The 20,399-nt window shown below is 44.7% G+C and overlaps 1 protein-coding gene across 2 annotated transcripts in view; it reads right to left on the bottom strand.

The window, feature by feature from the left end:
• Positions 1–20,399, bottom strand: part of SPOCK1 (SPARC (osteonectin), cwcv and kazal like domains proteoglycan 1) — a 425,520-nt gene that overhangs the window by 208,698 nt on the left and 196,423 nt on the right. For both annotated transcript variants that reach the window (XM_084884564.1, XM_084884565.1), the window contains one exon: positions 15,318–15,363. In XM_084884564.1, the coding sequence (XP_084740690.1) occupies positions 15,318–15,363 (46 nt within the window). The remainder of the gene's footprint in view (positions 1–15,317; positions 15,364–20,399) is intronic.

Genomic DNA, 20,399 nt, shown 5'->3' with positions numbered 1-20,399 from the left:
GAAGAAGTATGATAGACTCACATCACTATTCAATGAACTACCTTGAGCAATAACTAAAAAACCTGGAAATACTCAAATCCAAAAATGGAAACATGGTTAAATAAATAAATAGCAACACTTCAGGAGTACATACACAATAGAATACTATGCATCCACCAAAAATAATGTATTGACAGATGAATTGATAATACTGAAAAACCAAGTATGCAGAGAAAAATGGACCAGGATAAACGCACTGTTGTAATCACACAGTCCACGTCAGGAGGAGGCCCAAAAAGCTGCTAACAGCGGTAATCTGTGGGAAGAATTATGGAATAAAAAGGAACAAGGAAACCAAAAGACTTCACTTTTGATTTTATACACTTTTGAAGTCAATTCTTTACACCATGTGCATGTTGGTTTTACTTTTTAAAACTACATTTTCAAGCTGTCAGTTCAAAAGCCAAAATGCCTACTCAAGTTATAATTAACACTGAGCTAAGAAGAAGCAAGTTCAGAGAAAATTAAAATTATACCTTCCTTGAAAAATTTGATAAACTTCATAATTAAGGCACATAGTACTTTTAGTACAAGGTTGTTTTTTGTGGCCTGGGGGAGTTGCGGTTGGGGGGGGGTGTTGTTTGTGTTTAAAATCAGTTAACAATCAATTATCTCTTCTTATTCTACACAGCACAATATGGTGGAGACTAAAAGCTGTTTGTGGAAACATACCTGGATTAAAACTCTGGCTCTAGATGATTCTAAACCAGGGCTAAGGCCTATGGCTCAGAGGCGAAATCTAAGTCCAGTATGAACCAGTTTTCGTATGACCTACAAGCTAACAATAATTTTTACATACTTAAATGGCTGACAACTTGAAACTAGTATTTCACAACACATGAACATTTTGTGAAATTCAAATGTCAGTGATCATAAATAAAGTTTTATTAGAATACAACTGCTATGGTAAAGTAACCAAAGACAGGAAAACAGAACACCAAGCACTGGTGATGCAGAAATTCACCTTTATTCCAAAAGCAGCACTGCTAGCTCAGGAGATTAGTAAAAGCTGAGCAAAATCTATTCTGCTGAACCCAGTGTGTGTGTGTGTGTGTGTGTGTGTGTGTGTGTGTATATATATATATATATATATATATATATATATATATATATATATCCCCAGATTCTGTTTCTTGCTTCTGGGTCTATGTAGGGGTTTTTCTAAAAGCTACTTTGCTGAAAAGTACATTATAATAGTCCCCTAGCTGACACCAGCTGCCAGCACCTAGGGACTTGGTTTCGGTTCAAAATCTCTGCAGACTTATTGTTCCAGTATGTAGGTCTGCACAGTGTAGGAAGCAAGGGCTAGACTGATTATAGATAAGCAAGCATCCTGTCACTGCTGGTACTGGGGCAAGCTGTCCTTACACTGTCCCTACATCACTCATGCTGCCCTTACACTGCCCACTGCCCTTACACAACCACACCTATTAATTTCATATCGTCATTTGCTTTCATACTACAAGGCAGAATGAGTTGTACTGAAAAAGACCATAATACTGACTTTATAAAACACACTTGCTGACCCTGCCCTATACAACCAACTTAAGTGAGCCTCAGTTTCCTTAACTATAAAATAGATGCATTCATTAGTAGTCCCAATTGTATAGATGAATTATGAAAATTGACTGTAATAATATGTGAACAGCACTCAGAATTTGCTATTGTTTATATTGTTTTTCACATTTTAACAATGAAATCAGGTTTTTTAAAAAATAACCTATAGCACAACAATTTGATTAGGTAGAGGTATTTTTTACATGATACATAAAATAATATATCTTCCTGTTTTAAATTTTTTCTTTATATTCTTTTATTTATTAAACTAGAGGCCCAATGCATGAAGGTTCATGCAAGAATGTGCCTTCCTTCCCCTGGCTGCTGGCACCATCTTCACTCCAGCCTGGAGTCGCCCTTCTGCTCCAGCCTGGAGCCACCATTCTGCCTTCCCACACTTCCCACAACACCTGCATTCCGCCCCACCCCTGACCACTAGATGCCTGGACATGCAAATTAACCCACAATCTTTGTTGGGTTAATTTGCATACTCACTCCTGATTAGCTGGTGGATGTCTCAAAGGTACAGACAATTTGCATCTTACTCTTTTATTAGTGTAGACTAGAGGCCCAGTTCACAAAATTAATGCATGGTGTGTGTGTGTGGGAGGGGGTGGGGCGGCAGCTCAGCCTGGCCTGCACCCTCTCACAATCTGAGACCCCTCAGGGGATATCGACTACCAGTTTAGGCCCTATCCCACATGGGATCAGGCCAAAGCCGGCAGTCAGACATCCCTCTCACAATCCTGGACAGCTGGCCCTAACCACTTGCCTGCCTTCCTGCCTAATCATCCCTAACCACTCTTCCTGCCTGCCTGATAGCCCCTAACCACTCACCTGCCTGCCTGGTCACCCCAAACCACCCTGTCTGCCTGCCTGATTGCTCCTAATCACCTCTGCCTGACAGCCTGATCACCACTATCCACTCTGCCTGCCTGCCTGCCTGCCTGATCACCTCTAACAGCTCGCCTGCCTGCTTGATTGCCCATAACTGCCTCTGCCTCCACTCCTGCCACAGCGGTTTCATCTGGAAGGATGCCCGAAATAACATCCAGAAGGTCGTTTAGCTGTCTGATCTAATTAGCATATTACACTTTTATTATTATAGATTATCATTTATGTTCAATATTATTTTCTCTCTGTTTCAGGTATACAATATAGGTCAGACAATCATATACTTTACAAAGTGTTCCCCATGATATATCCAGTAACCAGCTGGTACCATACATACATTACTAGTGACTCTATTCCCCTTGCTATAATTTTCATATCCATGAATATTTTGCAACTACTAATTTTTTCTTCTTAATCCCTTTATTTTTTTTTTCACCCAGCCACCCAAAACCCCTTGCTCTCTCATTCACTCTCATTCACAGGCCAGGTAAACTGTCATCCCTCATACTCTGGCCAAGTGAACTGTGGTGAACTGTCTTCCCTTCATGTTCTGGCCAGGTGAACTGTGGTAAACTTTCCTCCTCACAGTCTGGCCCAGTGAACTGTCTTCTCTTCATGCTCTGGACAGATGAACTGTGGCCCTTGTGCTCTAGCAGAGTGAACTGTCTTTCCCTCATGCTCTGGCCGGGTGAAATGTGATGAACTGTTTTCCTCTTGGGCTCTGGTCCAGTGAACTATGGTGAACTCTCCTCTCCTCGTTCTCTGGCCCAGTGAACTGTTCCCAGCACTCTGGCCAATTGAACTGTCTTCGCCTTGTGCTCTGGCCGAGTGAACTGTTTCCAGCACTCTGGCCATGAGAACTGTGGTGAACTGCCCTCTCCTCGTGCTCTGGCCATGTGAACTGTGGTGAACTGTCCTACCCTCACATTTTGGCTGAGTGAACTGTTCCCAGTGCTCTGGCTGAGTGAACTGTATCCCCCTTGTGTTCTGGCCAAGTGAACTGTGGTGAACTGTCCTCTCCTCATGCTGTGGCTAAGTGAACTGTTCCCAGCACTCTGGCTGAGTGAACTGTCCTCTCCTCATGCTGTGGCCTAAAGAACTGTTCCTAGCACATTGGCTGAGTTAACTGTCTTCACCTCATGCTCTGATTAAGTGAACTTTTCCCAGTTTTTGGGCCAAGTGAACAACTGTCTTCTGCTTGTGTTCTGGCCAAGTGAACTGTGGTGAACTGTCCTCTCCTCAGCTCTGGCTGAGTGAACTGTTCCCAGCACTCGGGCCAACTGTACTGACTTCGTTTACTTCCTTTTCTGGTGGTGCCTGCTTTTCTTTCATATGCGGGCTGTTTCTTTGTCTCTCCATGGTTTCTCTTTTCAGGGTGTCTGCTTATATAGTTCTCTCTCTCCTGCATTGATTTAAAGGCACAAAATATAACACAACCAGGTACAACACACAAGGCACTGAACAGAAATGTGTTTGCGATATTAATAACCTCCAAAATAGGTGACCACTACAGAAAGGCAAATTAGGAGATAGGAGAGAAAGAAGAAGACACCTCCACAGTCACCCAACCAATGTCAGCAGCTGAGGCTGCGGAAGCCTCCTCTAGACGAGCAGCCAGCCCTGGCTAGACTATGTCCATTTACTCAATGAGCAAATGGTGGCTATTTTGCAGATGTCATTAGGATAAAAATAAGCCACATTTGCTTAGGGCTACATCCATTAAATATTCATTTAAAAAAATAACACCCAAAATATTAGTATATCCAAACAAATAACTTCCTACTTCAATTTAGAATATTAATTTCAGTAAAATCCTAAAAGAGGAAAAAGAAAAGGCCTTATACATCTCTGTAGAATATATTTTGTGCAGTAGGGCCAGGAAGAGCTAGGACCTGAGGTATGAGGAGGCATGAATGTCCAAAGAGTAGAGTCAGTGACCAGAAAAGTGGCAGGAAATGTGGGCAGAAGGTAAGTGGGAAAGATGCTGTCAAGCCTCCCAGGATATTCTGAGGACCTTGACTTTGATTCAGAGATAAGAGAACAATGGATGGTTTTAGACAGAGAAATACTCTCCTCTGACTTTTATTTTAACAGGCTCCCTCTGGCAGGTGTGTTGAAAATAGACTGAAGAGAGACAAGGTTGAAAGCAGGATGATAGCTAGGAGTCGTTGCAATGGTCCGGGCAGGGCATGGACTTGGACCAATTAATTCGATCTGAAATTATATAAAAGATGACTGAGCTCATCACATGTTAGTCACCAAATTTTTTAGTTATAATCACAATGATCATTATCTTTACTGATAAGTCTCCACACTCAGGTTGTGGTCCCCTGTCACCGGTAATGACTGCCTGCTCTCTTAAAACAGCCTTCCAGGTCTTTTGCATGGACGCTTGGTCAGTTTCACAGCACAGCCTTCCAGGCTGTTCCCTTAGCCACAATCCTCCCCCTTCTCTGGCCAACACGGGCTTCTCGCTGCCATGTACAGAGCCTTGGGAAGCTGAGAGGTCTTCAGGGAGATGCATGGAATGGCCTCAACAGTAAGGAATAGGCTGTATTATTCTATAGGGAAAGAAGAACCAAAGTACCATCCTAAGAATGATGGTGATATTTACCAGCCCAAGAGGATCAGAGCAAACCCAACTTGATTATTTGGTCAATGCTATACAAATCACACTCACCTACGTTAACTTACTACTGATTCTTCCAACAACTCTGCAGGTTAGGTGTCACTATCCCCATCATAGACAATGAAACTGAAGCCCAGAGACATCAGGTGACATATTACAGGTCCCAACTAATGGAATGGCAACCTGAGAAAGCAAAGTTCCATCTTCTTTCCTTTCCACCAAAGGTTCTCAAACTAGAGCGTGTATTAGAATCCCCCAGTGGGCTGTTTTGGGGTGACGCAGGTTGCTAGATCCCACACCGGAAGTTTCCCATTTGGTAGGTCTGAGGTGAGGCTGGAGAATTTGCATTTCTGAACTGTTCTCAAGTGATGCCATGCAGCTATTCTGGGGCCACACGTTGAGAACCACTGACCTGTACACTACTGATTCATTGGAAAAGTAAAGCTCTCACACAGCTTACAATAGCTAAGATCTGAAAACAGCCCAAGTAACCATGAGTAGTAGATGAAAAAAGCTGTGGTATATTTATACCATGGAATATTCTGCAGCAGTAAAATAGAATAATTTCTTACCCTTTGAGACAGCATGGAGGAACCTGAAGATATCACGCTAAGAGAAATAAGTTAGTCAGAGAAACTCAAGTATCCTTGAAGATGTCACTCATATGTAGAATCTAGTAACAAAATAAGCTGATGAACAGAGTGGATCCAGAGACATGGAATCATGGAACAGAGTGTGGAAACTCAGAGGGAAGGCAGGGTAGGGTGGGTGGGTGGGAGTTAATCAACCAAGGATCTTGTATGCATATATGCATGTCCCATGAACACAGACAATGGGGCGGTGAAGGCCTGGAGGGGTGGGAGGTGGGGGCCTAGAGGAGGTCAATGGGGGAAAAGGGGGATATATGTAATACTTTCAACAATAAAAAATTATTATTTTTTAAAATAAAGCTCTCATTCCTCATCATTTTTCCCCACCTCCTGCTCCCTGAAGCAAACCTTAGTCAACTTTGTCCATGCAAGGAGAAAATGTTCTCATCTTTTAGCCTCTTTGTCTTTAAGATATTTTTCCAGATGACTAGGTATGAATATCCTGAACATTTAAAAGCTGGTGAACATTCTCATACTTAACATTGAACCCAGTTTCCCAGTTGTAAAATGGGAGTGACCGAGTTTTCTTTATAGAGATGTTGTCAGTATTAACAAAGATTATGTGTGCATACATACACAGTTTTTAAAAGAGGAATAGGCAGTACTGACATACAGTAGGTGCATGGTAAATGGTGATTATGACTTTTCAACACATATTAACTCAGTACTTTGTGTCTGATTCTACACTAGGCCTTGGAAATACAGAAGTACAGCCTGGCCAGGGAAACAAACAGTAAATAAGTCTTAAAATGATTAAACTTCAACTGTGTGGCAATGAAAAGCACAGACTATTAGGAGAGACTATTAGGCCAAACTAGTCTAGTCTAGTCTAGGAGATGGTTTCCTTGAGTAAGTGACATGCAAACTGAGACTTCAAGGATGAGTTGGACCAGCCACGTGGAGAGGCCAGGAATACATAAAGTGGAGGAAACAGAGTATGTGCAAGCTATTTGCGAACAATTACAACATTATACCAAACTCTCAAAGGAGCAGTCAAATACAATAGCTAAGAGATAACTCCAATTCTTTGTTCTCTTAATTACCACCCAGACAATTTTCTATTTTGTTTATTAAAGGAATCAAACTCATATAGGAAAGCATGGTTCTAAGAAAAATGGAAACATGCTGAGCAAAGAAGAAAAATGTGAATAACAGATACAGCAGTTACTGAGAATAGTCTATTAAAAATAAATAACTCTGATACCATGACTACGCCAACAGCTGGCATTATCATTTCTGACTGTGCCCCCGCCTGGTGGTCTGATGTTCAGCCCTAATGTTCATGGAGGCAGAGATGGTCCCGCTTCTTTCTCCTCCTGGGCAAAACTGCTCAGTGTTGACCAGATGCGAACGCTAACCACACACTCTCCAAACATACAACAATCCCTCTTTATCTGACAGTTGCAGAGTCTTTTCTTTGGGGTGAGATAGCATGATGAAACATCTAGGGCGTCATTTGATGTGCTAACAAAACCACATTTAATCCTGCACGCACTCAGATTTCCCCAACAACACAGCTGTAGATGATAGGAAGTTGGACAAACATGCCCTTTGGGGCTGTGGTAAGGGATCCATGGATGTGGCTCTAGCCTTGGAGCTGGACAACAGTGCTCATGTCAGAACTGGGCTCTCCTCATGAGCAGGGACCAGCCTAATCTGGCCCTCCAAGCCCCCAGGGCCTTCTGTGTGAAGACAAGGGTTCCATGTCCTTCCCCATTCGTCCCCTTTAGTCCAGCATCTGCATGTGAGGCGCTAACACTTCTTTCTCCATAAGCGACACTGAGAAATCGCGCTGCATTTGGAGACATGCCTGCATCTTCGGCTCTGGCAAGATAAAACAAGGCATGAGGGCCATTTACCCCTGGGCCATTCTTGCCAAAGATAATAGAAGCCACTAAGAGGACTAGGTTAAATTTCAAATGCATGGCACTGAAGCTCTAAATTGGCTTGACTGCCCAAGCATCTACCTATCCTTTGAAAGGCTCCCAGATCAACTTCCTCTAAGAACCTTTTCCTCACCCTTACCCAGGAAAGACTGACGTCCCTCACCTGAACCCTAGTCTACAAGGTTTTGTGCGGTACCTCACACACACCCTCTCTATCTCTGTCTCTCTTTATCTCTCTCTCAGCTACATAGACAGTGAGTATCCTTAGGAAAGCCTTTGCCACATTCCCCCTCCTGGATTCTTCATGTAACCAATTCAGCACCTACTAGGTCATAAGCACTTGAGTGAACAACTCACTGATCAATCAGCTCACACAGGGAGGGGTAAGTGGTCACTACAGAAACTTCCTCTAAGATCCTTTCAAATCTGAAAATCCAAAACAAAGCATTAGTCCTCCATCTTTGACCAAAGCTTTGCTGCCTTTGCCCTGGCTGTGTTGCATTGTGGTTAGAGCATCAGCCCACATACCAAAGGGTCTCAGGTTCTATTCTGATCAAGGACACGCACCTGGATTGTAGGTTTGAACCCTAGCTTCAGTCAGGGCACGTGAGGGAGGCAACCAATCAATGTATCTCTCTCACATCCTTGTCTCTCTCTCTCTTTCTTCCTCCTCTCCCCCCATTTCCTCCCTCCCACGCTCTCTAAAAATCAATGAAAAAAATATCCTTGGGTGAGGGTTAAAAACAAAAACAAAGCTTACTGACTTTATCATGTTCATTACAGTAAGATTGGATCAGGCTTTACACCCATGTCATAGGTGAAATAAATGCCAACATTTCTATTTTACAGATAAGGAAACTGAGGCGCAGAGAAGTTAAACATTTGCCTTAGTACACACAGCTATGAAAGGGAAGAGCTTGAGCCCGACCGGTTTGGTTCAGTGGATAGAGCTTCGGCCTGCGGACTGAAAGGTCCCGGGTTCGATTCCGGTCAAGGGCATGTACCTTGGTTGCAGGCACATCCCCAGTGTGGGGTGTGCAAGAGGCAGCTGATCGATGACTCTCTCTCATTGATGTTTCTAACTCTCTATCCCTCTCTCTTCCTTTCTGTGAAAAATCAATAAAATATATTAAAGAAAAAAAGAAAGGGAAGAGATTGGAACTGAACCCCATCTTTGAGACTGCAAAGCCCAGAGCCTTTCCAATGTATCACACTGCAGCTCAGCATGCATGGTCACAAGGGCAGAGCAAACATTTGCTAGGCCTAGGCCTCCAGCAATGAACTGCTCCCTAGCACAGCTGAAGACCTTAACAAAGAAAACTCCACCTCAGACATACGAGCGATGGGGACACAAGTGATTCCGGCAAGTTTCTCCAAGCAGCCATCTTGCTATTGTGAAAATGCTCTAATCCACTCAACAGTCTCAAATGAAAAAAATTTAAGCAGCGTTATTGATTGGCTTTCAAATCCAACTGACAGTGTTTCCCCATTGAGAATTTCCTCAAACCAAGGCTGTTTCATTAGGACTCCACCAATACAATATAATTAATTCAGGGGCTGTTGTTCTAGCAGGTGGAATAGCAGGGAGGATTTTCTTTTTCCTTCTTTATAAAACTAACACTACAGTTTGTGCGTTGGGGGAAAGGTAATAAACATGTCTTTACAATGGATCTGTTCGTGCTGGAAGAACCTCTTAAACACAGGAATAGAAGGCCGCAGAGCCCCGTAATTACAAGGAGAATTTTACTACCTGTCACGACTCCCTATCATCCCACCCAAAGCGTGGAACCCAGAGCAACTTTTGCTTCTTGCTTCCGGAGGCCCTGGGAGCTCCTAGAGAGGCCAGGGGAAGCAGAACAGGACATGATGCAGCCCTTTATGCATTTACCAGACCGGCCCCACTTGGCTTCCCCACTAGTTCTTGCTCCTGCCCCATTGCCCCCAGTACAGCAGTACCCCCTTATCAGTGGTTTAGTTTCCCATGGTTTCAGTTACCCACGGTCAATCTAAATCTGAAAATACTAAATAGAAAATGCCAGAAATAAACAGTTCATAAGCTTTAAATTGCATGCTGTTCTGAGTAGAGTGGTGAAATATTGAGTCACCCCACTCCGTCCTTCCCAGGACATGAATCATCCCTTTATCAGCGTATCCATGCTGTGCACACTACCTGCCCACTAGTGGTGTCAGTTATGAGATCAGTTATCAGAGAGTGAGAGAGAGAGGACACTCACATAACTTTTATTACAGTATATAATTGTTCTACTTATTATTAGTTACTGTTATTAATATCTTACTGTGCTGTATTTATAAATTAAACTTTATCATAGGCTTATATGTATAGGGAATAACATAGTATATATAAGGTTGGTATGATCCTAAGTTTTAGGCATCCATGGGGGTCTTGGGTAGGGGGATCATTGCACTTACACGCATGAAGCCTGTGTGAGACCTTAGACAGATGACATGATCAATAACCTGGAATGGCTCACAGTGGGCTTACATATTGAGCATTTGGTAACATGGTGGAATCAATGAATGAGCCTGCACCTCTTGAACCCCTATAATGAGGAACTGGGGTATACCAATATAAAACAGCCAGCTCCAAGTTAGCCCTGAGAGTTTCAGAGCATGACAACCCTGAAGGCCCAGAGGGAATAAAGGAAGAAAGGAAAACCCTGAGTGGGAAGGGAGGGAAGCACCAAGGAGGGGCAGCTGGCAGTAGGAAGGGGGCGGGGGGGGGGGGGGGGATGGGACAGGTATAAAGACCAATTACTTGCTAAAACAGCACTTACCGAGAGCATGTCCTATATGCCAGACATACTGACTCATTTTAACCCTTGTAATGCTTTTGTTGTCGCCATTTCCAGATGGGAAGGTTTAGAACCAGAGAAGTTAAGCAACTTGCCTAGAATCACACAGCTAGTAAGTGGCACAGTCAACTTCTCAACTTGGAGAATCTGGCTGTACAGCCCCAAACCCCCTCCTGCACTTACAAGAGTGTACCCCACAGAATACACTGACTTCTCTGGGTGCCTGAGATGTGTGCAGTGAAAAAATAAAAACATGTGGTCAAAGGCAAATGTGGAAAATGGCAAGTTAAATGGGCTTTTTTACTAAAAGACTTGTTAGGGCTTTTGAATTGCTAATGGCGCGCTGTGAATCTCCAAGGGAGGAACAGAGCGGAGTATGTCCCACACTTATTTGACAGATTGGGGGGGTGGGGGGGGAGGTGTTTGCGTGGGGAGGTTAAGAAAAAGCCTCTTTCAAGGAGCAAAAGCCTTGTGTTTGCGCAACACCCACTTCCACTGCACCGGCCACCGCCCCCTCAGACTGTGCAGCCGGCCCCACTCGTGCTGCAGGCTTCTGTCGCTGTGGATCTCACAAAGCAAAGTCCTCACCTGAGTTAATTGCCTCCTTCATTTCCCGACTCCTGTCTGTCCCTTCTGTGAGATTCTGCATGAAATCATTACAATCAAAACGGCTATCCGACTCTCCCCAAATCTCAGAGAGCATTCATCTTCGAGAAGCCTGAGCCGATGGTTATTGCCGGCCACTGGCAGGAGCAGTGATGATCTGCGTAAAGATAATAACTTAAAGACACTCTCAGCCTCTGGACGGAGCCTGGCAGCGGAGGTACTTTTCTGCTGACTGCCTTGGAGTCAATGACAGGACAAGTGCTCATTCTATGAAGCCCTGCTGTTCTGAGTTCAGTAAACATCCTGAAGCAGAGAACGCAAGTCCAGGTAACCATTTCTTTTCTATTAAACGTACCGGGGTGACACTGATTTACAAAATTATAGGGGTTTCAAGTGTACAATTACATGACACATCATCTGCATATTCCACCAGCCAGTCAAATCCTCTTGAATACCATTACGAGTGCCCTGACTATTCATACCAACACCTCAGGCAATCAGGAGCTTCACGGGCATTTCACAGGACAATCTGAGCACTGAGTGGTAAGTCGGACCACCATGGAATAAACCATATTTCGAGGTATTGAATGATGCAGTGGAGAAGTTTCCTCAGAGTCCTGTAGGAGGGACATCACTTAGCAGGCATGTCTTGAGTCCCTATTCACACCGGTTGAGTCATCAGACCAAGTCCTCCAAAATATTGACCTCATCATGTCACTCCTCTGCTCACAAACATGCTGTGGCTCCCCAGTGCCAGTAAAACAAAGTGCAGACTTCATGACTGGTACGCTCATCACAACCTGCCTCAACCCCACCTTTCTGACTACGCTCCACCAGAATTCCCCACGCAGTCTCCCTTCCCCTTTCCTTCCCTTTCATTTCAAGCCTACTCCTCAGTCACTCCGTCGTAAGACCCCTTCCACTACCATCCCTGCCCACATTTATCCTCTAAAACGCTTTCCAACAAGCTCCCCTTCTACAAACTGGAAGTTCTCCCCAACCCCGAAGCCACCTTAACCACGTTTGGTTCTTTTTCAGCTTAGGAGGGGCACGGAGTTCAGCCATTCTCCTGTTTTCCGGAAGATGAAATGCTCCGCATCTCCCATGCCTGTGGTTTATATTTCAGCAAGGGGTGTCAGCGCTGATCTAGTAACCTCCCATTTTTATTGAGCAGCGTGCAATGTAATTGATGACAACCGCTGGGGCTGATATTTTAAGCAAAGGCTATTCTCAGATCCGCCTCCTCTCCCCACGGCTCTGTGTATAAATAGCCAACACAGCTATACCTGAGGTCCAAAGTGGGGCTTCTTGGCTGAAGTCCTCAATTATTCCCCATAAAGTCATGAGGTTTTCCAGGAGGATTTATAGAAGCAGATCTGGCTCTCAGGCCCACGAAGCTGAAAAAGCTGGAGCAGCGGGCAGGGCTCAGCCGGAAATAGTTGCCATCATTCTTTGGTTTTGTTTATTTATATTATTTTTATTTTTTGATGCTGTTAAACAGATTGAAATACCATGTTCTTTCTGGTGCTCAGTTTATGTGTTCACCCCCAAGTCAAGGGAAGGGATCATTTCTATCCCCAAGGGGCAAGTGAGACCCATTTTCACATATTACTTTTCCGATGTGTATCAGGAGCAGTAAGAATATGTTCCCTGGGCAAAGTATTTGTATTTGTCTGCAGCCTTGGGAAGGGTAAATCTGGCAGTGACTTAGGCAATACTCATCCTTCCAGGACAAGAACACATTTCTGGTCCTGGGCTGGAAAGGACCAGCGCACTGCGTGTGCTGTCCACGGAGGGAGGTGCAGAAGCACAGTCCTGGCAGGGATGTTGACAGAGGGGCGTGGTCATCTGCTCGCTCTGCATCTGAGTGTGATACCAAACGGAAGGTACATCCTTTCAAAGGGGCCTGTTTAGAAATTTTGGCCATTTTTAATGGAAAATTTCTAAACTAAATTACAAATACTTTCAAGTGCTCTAATGTGATTTACTGTGATGTTTCAGTCATTACTCAAAGTGAAAGGAGTGAGGCCATTGGAGGTTACTAAGATATGGATAAGCCCAGACAGCTCCTCCAAAGTAAGCCTTCCTTGGTACCCCCTCCCTACACACACACACACACACAATCCCTCACCTAATGACCCAATGCTCCCCCACACCCACCTACATCCCAGCCATTAACAACAGCCTATCCGGGCGTGGTGTTTATGTGCCCAGTAATACTTCAATCAATGTTTAAGAATGAATAAATGTGTATATCTATATAATAAAAGCCTAAATGACCGTTACAGTGGAATGACCAGAATAACCAGTCGCTATGATGCACACTGACCACCAGGGGGCATATGCTAAATGCAGGAGCAGCCCCCTGCTGGTCAGTGCACTCCACAGGGGGAGTGCCACTAAGCCAGAAGTTGGGCTCACTACTGACAAGTGCAGAGGTGGTGGCAGGAGTCTTTCCCGCCACCATGGCAGTGCTAAGAAGCAGCAAGCCGAGTGGTAAGGAGCAGTGAGGGGTAGGTGATAAGGAGCAAAGGGTTCTGGACTGCAAGAGAGTGCAGGCCAGGCTGAGGGACCCCTCTCCCCAGTGCATGAATGTCGTGTGCCAGGCCTCTAATATCTTAATAAGAAAAGGCTAATATGCAAATGTCATCACACCACGATGCCATGACACTGGCACAGGAGGACCTGAGACCACGTCCCCAAACCCAGATGCCAGGATATGAGGCTGTGTCCCCCGCCAGGTAGGGCTTGACAGGGTGGGGCCGGCTGGGTCATGGTGTTGCCCAGTTGGGGGGGGGGGGAGGGCGCGCGGAGCTGGCCAGACACTTCTATTATAAAGAAAGGGCAAATATTTCCTCTAGCCGAAACCAGTTTGGCTCAGTGGACAGAGCGTCGGTCTGCGGACTGAAAGGTCCCGGGTTCGATTCCGGTCAAGGGCACGTACCTTTGTTGCAGGCACATCCCTAGTGGGGGATGTGCAAGAGGCAGCTGGTTGATGTTTCTCTCTCATTGACAGTTCTAACTCTGTATCCCTCTCAATTCCTCTCTGTGTAAAATCAATAAAATATATTTTTTAAAAATTATTTCCTCTAATTCCCCTTTAATGTGCACAAATTTCACACACCGGGCCACGTGTATGTGTGTGTGTGTGTGTGTGTGTGTGTGTGTGTGTGTGTATGTACATATATATATATATATATATATATATATATATATATACATACACACACACATATATATATATATATATACACATATATATATATGAATATATGAATAAATAAAATGTGGCCCTATCTTCGTGAACTCACAAGCTAAAATACATATACAGACATTTTAATAACAATTTTACTTATAAGAAAACCAGAGCCAAGAAAGAGAGAGAAAGAGAGAGGAAGAAGAAAAAGAAGAAGAAAGATCAAAATGACAAAAGTGAAGGCAGCACCTTCTACCCTATTACATGCCAATGCCTTCCTTTAATTGTGTCACCTTGACAATCATGATGATATCAAATACTCAAACTACAACATTGAAACTCATCTTCCAAGTTTCAGCTTCAACAGTATGTATGTACTTAAAGAATAACCTACCACCATTTTCAGCAAGCAGGGTCTGTGCCAGCAGCAGCCACGCGTGGAGGACAGGAACAGGTAGGTGATTCATGGTGGTCCTCATTATGTCTTAACCCCCAGGAGGACTCGGGGTGGTTACAATGCCATCAGGAGATTGCCTCTCTGGTGTGAGTGGGAGAGCCTTCTGAGGACCAGGCTTAACCCCAAATGGTCGGTGAGCCAACTCAGACACAGGCTTCTATTCAGAAACTATGATGACGCTTTTTAACAAATAAAAATACTAGTGCCATTGAAAGCTTCTCAGGATTAATCTGTTTCTAAAAAGGTTTCATTTTTATGACTCCTGTGAATTAGCAGCGTCTCAGGCACAGTCTCTCCCATGAACGAAATCCCTGGGTTCAGACCAAAAACGTACCATTAGTCTGATACCCATTTTACCATTTTTTTTTTTTTTAACAAAAGCAACCAATGATTATTTGGGTTAATTCCATTACAATCTTTTTTTCAGTCTGTCTTAGGCAATTTCAAACAAACAACAAATTGGATAGAAACAGTTTCTATCACCCCAATCAATTCAGTTCCCAAAGTCAGCGAAGTGACACAGCTGGGCATGCAAGGAAAACGAGACAGCGTTCCATGAAATAGACAACAAGAAACAGTGCATCCTTTACCTTGGTCGAAGGGCTTGCTGGGATTCCAGTTCCTGAAATAATCATCCTATATAAGGGAAAAAATAGAAAGCAAAGGTCAGATTTCAGGAAGATACTCACATAACTATGTTAAAAGCTGCCTTTCTCAGCCCCTCCCAAAACACAAAGGAAAACAATAGGCTGAGAAACCTTTCCCAAACAGACATTAACGGGCAATCAATGCTATCAAGTTACTTTTCCAATTCTTGTCTTTTCAACCCTATGCATGCAATTCTGGGAAGAGCAGAAGCACCTCAGCCTCGTATGGAAACAGCCACGCTCTCCTCAGTGTGACAGATAAACCGAGAAACCTCCCAAAAGCGCAAGGTGCGTTTGCTATGGGTTACCCCGCAGGTGCGGCCCTGCTGCGCTCCTGAGGGACCCAGCCTCTTTGTTTGTAAGAGCCGATAATTCAACTGTCAACATTTCTTTTACGGGGAGATGTGTGACCTGTGTGCAGTCCCAGTTTTGCAGCACTCACAAAACCTAAAAACAGAGCCCTTCAAATGCCAGGATGAACCACAGGCCTACATGTAGCTTAACACCGTTCGTTCTCAGTGTGTTAAGATAATAAAAACAAAGGCCGGCCAATCTGGCTGATTCATAACCATGTCTTCCTCGGTATCAGTCTGTGCTCCGAGGCTAGACACTCCGTTACGTTAACATTGCAAGGGTCTGGGTCACTCCCTACTTCATATTTACACATAACCTATTCCCCACATCTACTAACCCTTTCCTTCCAAACCGCCGCTGTCTACGCTCTCTCTCCAACTCCCAGTGCCCCCACCCCCACCCCACCCAGGTGTCAGCAAAGCGAAGAAGGTGGGAAGATGCAGAGGCTTCTCCCTTGTGTATCACCCTCACACAATTTTTAGGAAATTCGGTGAATTTCCTCCTGACTGTACCCAAAGTATTGGCCATGTGTGTTTTTGGAAGGCACTCTGAATGCTGCAGACATTTTTCAGCAAGTGGTGCAGAACGAGACCTCCATTTCTCTTCCAGAGAAGTTAATTCACATCCAAGTGCACAATTAGTTTAAATTATTGTCCGTGCCCGCCTCCTGCTGCAGTTTATCTCTGACACCATCTCCTGCGAATTGTCCCGGCCTCTGTGCTGTGCAATTACCTGGCCTTATTAGATCCTAGTTGAGTTCACCTAAGCCCTTAAATAGATTTTAGGAAACTGGATTTAGAGTAAAACCAGAACATACCGCTTCATGGGCAGTGATTGCATTTTCCAGGGCATGAATAAACATGAGCAGGGTCCTCTGGATCCTGGCGACTCACCATTAAATTATTTTTAACTCCCGGGAACCGGTCCCTTTTCCTCTGATGGTACTTTGTGGCATCACTGGCCACCTCACCCATCTGGTTACGGAGTCTCTCAGGCTGCCCCCGAAACGTCACCGAGAAAGCTGCAAGCAGCGCCCCTGCCATCTCTCTCCACCGGTGATGCTGAATCTTTGGAACCCTGTGTTTGAAACGCAGTGGCCGGTGTTAACTGATTCTAAGGTGAGGGCTGGCTGGTAAGTGGAAAATGTAGCACCTCATTTCTCCGTGTGACGGCCAGGGTGCTCTGAGCCCCAGCACACACATGGTACCAACACGTTATGCTGCTCACGGGGCGGAGGAGAGACAGCCAAGATGAACTCGGAAGACAAAAACAACAAGACTTCCATCTCTCCGACTGTGCTCCATCAATGCCCCTTCACACCAGAGGCCGGTGTCCAATGGCCATGCGGACTCTCTGAATGCTTCCTCCTTGAATACGCTGTCCTAATATACGGAAGACCTTGGAAACTCAGGCCGTGTGTCTGACATGTCACATTCTCTCTGATGTCCAAGGAAGGTCTGAGAAAGTCTCAAAAACTGAATATTCCCTACTGATTTCAACGCACTTTGTAACTGGTGGACTGTGGAGCACGCCTCAGGACCTTGTCACTTTTCCAGGTTAACCGTAATTGCCATTTTTACACATTTCGTGGGGAAAGTCATAGTTTTAAACATAAAGGCTGTAAAAGCAGGTGTCTGCATTAGAGCATTTGAAACCCATTGAAATGTAATAACCCTGCCTAATTGCTGCCAAAATGTGAAAGTGCACCTTGAGTGAAAGCTCATTATGCAAAGTGAGTCCTTCAAACAGCCCCTGCTCCGCAAGGCCAAGGCCACGCAGGGAGGGAACGTGATGCCCTGCCTCTGATTGCTTTTGCGCTGCCTTCGGAAGGCGGATTGCCAAAGGAAAACCAATGAGCCCGGGGCTGATGGAACCCTGGGGGTAACTGCCTCGGCTGCAGAGGAGAGAGAGACCCCATGCGGGGGCCACGGGAATGGACACGTGGGAAGCACTCTGGGTACTGAGCCCACTTGGCGTGTGGTCAGTGATCGTGGAGGAGGGCCTTCTTGGTGGGCGTTCTGCAGCAAGCCTGAGAATGAGAAGACTGGACGGAGCACCCTTCCACGCTGCACTAGCCTGTCTGGATGGCCTGCACACAGGGCAAGTCCAAGCAGGCCAGGGCGATATCCAACCATTCACTCTACATGGGGGTATTTCTGGGGAGGCAGCTTCCAAGCTCATGTGGAAAAGGCCAAGGATAAAAGAATTCCTCTTCCAGGGCTTCGCCTCCTGAGAATGTATTCATCCCTGAGTCCAACTTAGCAATCAGGTGCTCAAAGGACTCCAGGACAGCTGCCTGAGTCTGCCCTGCCAGGGCTGGCAGTTTCCCCAAGGCCTAACACCCAGAGGCACCACCCAGCCTTTTTCTCATTTCCTATCTAAATAAAAATATATAGTGTATATTTTACATTTTCCTAAAACAGAGCCATGACTTCCCACCCTGTTGAAAGTTCTACCAGTTTTCTGACAATTCCCACCCGGGGAAGGAGCGTGCCTGCCCGCACACTGTCTCAATGCTGTACTGTATCACCACGTGTTCCTGCTATATGAACCCCAAAGTCCACTCGGATCCTAAGAAAGTGCAGGGCTGAAGGGGCCCTGGCATCGGATCCTCCTTCCAGCCCAATAATGCTGTGGCCTGTAAAAATGCAGACGAGCTAAAAAGCGTGTCAGATGTGTTAGATCAAACTCACCAGGAAATGTGTTCCTGTCTGAGTTGACCTCTTAACTGGTGATTTTATCATCTGGGGATAAAGCTTTTAAAAATGACTTGCAAGGACCTCAGCAACAGTTCATTTTTAAAACATGAGCCTAAATTGAAAGATGCAAATCTACCTACAGTAATTTCTTCAATTCAATTACTCCTATTAGCGAGGGCCGGCAGGACTGAGGGCTGGCAGTGCAGCCGCCCCTGGGCATCCTGGGGGCCTCCCCGTACAGTCCCCAGGTCATGCCTCTCCTGGGAGGGCAGAGAGCAGCCTCCCACCCAGTCTGACCCCACATCATGGTGCCACTGCATCGATGGAAATCACCACCTGTTAAAATCTGGGAGAACCTATTCACGTAAGCCGTCTCAGACTTGAGCATAGTGGCTTATGTCTGACATTATGATCTCAGGCAACATGAAGTCACAGTAAGAAGGCATAAAAGGTCAGCATGAAGGCCCTGGCCAGGTAGCTCAGTTAGTTGGAACATCGTCCCGGCACTCCAAGGTTTTGGGTTCAATCCCCTGTCAGAGCACATACAAAAAATCAACCAATGAATACATAAATGAGTGGAGCAATAAATCAATCTCTCTCTCTCTCTCTCTCTCTCTCTCTCTCTCTCTCATCAATCAATATATGTTTTAAAATAAAGTCACAGTAAGAAAGTGACAAATCATTCCATGTCTAGATGAGGCAAAAGGAGGTGGTTCCGGTGGTGGAAAAATGGCAGACTGGGAATGATCCAGGCCCCAATTTTTCTGTTAATTTTTCACAGCAGATCAATATAAATAAAGCCTTATTTATCCATTTATTTTGCTAAATAAATATATTTCTGACATAGTACTGAACCCTGTGAATTTGTTGGCATCCAGTAACTATGGGTTTTCAACTACCTTAAAGATAATTCATCTTGATAAACATTCATGGGAAAGAAATCTGTTTAAAATATACACATATGTAACACATTACGTATTACTATATTATATTAATAAGAATGTTTATCAACACATAGTTTAATAGATGTATGTACATAACTATTCATGTATACTGAAGAACATTCTATTCTATAAAGCCTTTTGCAATAAAACCTTTAAGACTCCCTAATACCAAATGAGGCAAAAACATTCTTACTATAATTTGGGTGATTAGTCCCTTTATCATAGACTAGGAGCCCGTTGCAGGAAGATTCCTGCAAGCAGCTGCTGCTGCCAACCACCCCACCTCACCCAGCCCTGACCGCCCACACTTTCCCTCTGGCAGTCGCCTTGCTTTCCACTTTCCCTCCCTCTTCCTTCTATGCTGACTTCCTCAGCAGATGCAAATTAACTGTCATCTTTGTTGGGTTAATTTGCATACTTGCTCTGATTGGCTGTGGGTGTAGCAAAGGTATGGTCAATTAGCATTTTTCTCTTTTATTAGTGTATACGCTCATGCCCAATGGGGAGTCTATGGTTCCCGCCCATTTTGAAAGGGAGCCTGGATTTCTCTCCCAAATGGCTGATGCCATTCAGTTCGAACATTACCCAGGGCCTTGCCTTTCGAGGGGTGCTTATCACAGCTTAGAGATTGTCAAAGCCGCCTCTGGGGAACAGATGGGGGGCAGAACCCAACAGAAGCCATTTTTGAAGTCCAGCTGCTTTATTCTTGCTTCTTCTGAAGGTGATGTAATATATCATCTACCTTACACCTTCAGATACCACCAGTCAAAGATGCTTAGCTCAAATGAAACATTATTTCTCTTTCATAAATATTTTAGCTAAGTTTTTGAAACCCTGCAGCTTCATCTGAATATTACCTGAGATAATACAAAATATCAGCCTAGAAAATAAATGGGAACCTCATTTGTTCAACCAGGAGTGAATGACAAGCACACAGCAAGTCCTGACCAAACTGTATAAAATATAAGTAAGCTGTTCCAGCTTTAGCATCTCTGCATCCCTGGGAAGTCCCATAGCTGTTACTGGGT

The sequence above is a fragment of the Pipistrellus hanaki genome (genome assembly GCF_964339955.1).
Source record: "Pipistrellus hanaki genome assembly, chromosome: 5".
Taxonomy (NCBI): Eukaryota; Metazoa; Chordata; class Mammalia; order Chiroptera; family Vespertilionidae; genus Pipistrellus; species Pipistrellus hanaki.
This window is presented reverse-complemented; position numbering and strand designations above follow the sequence as displayed.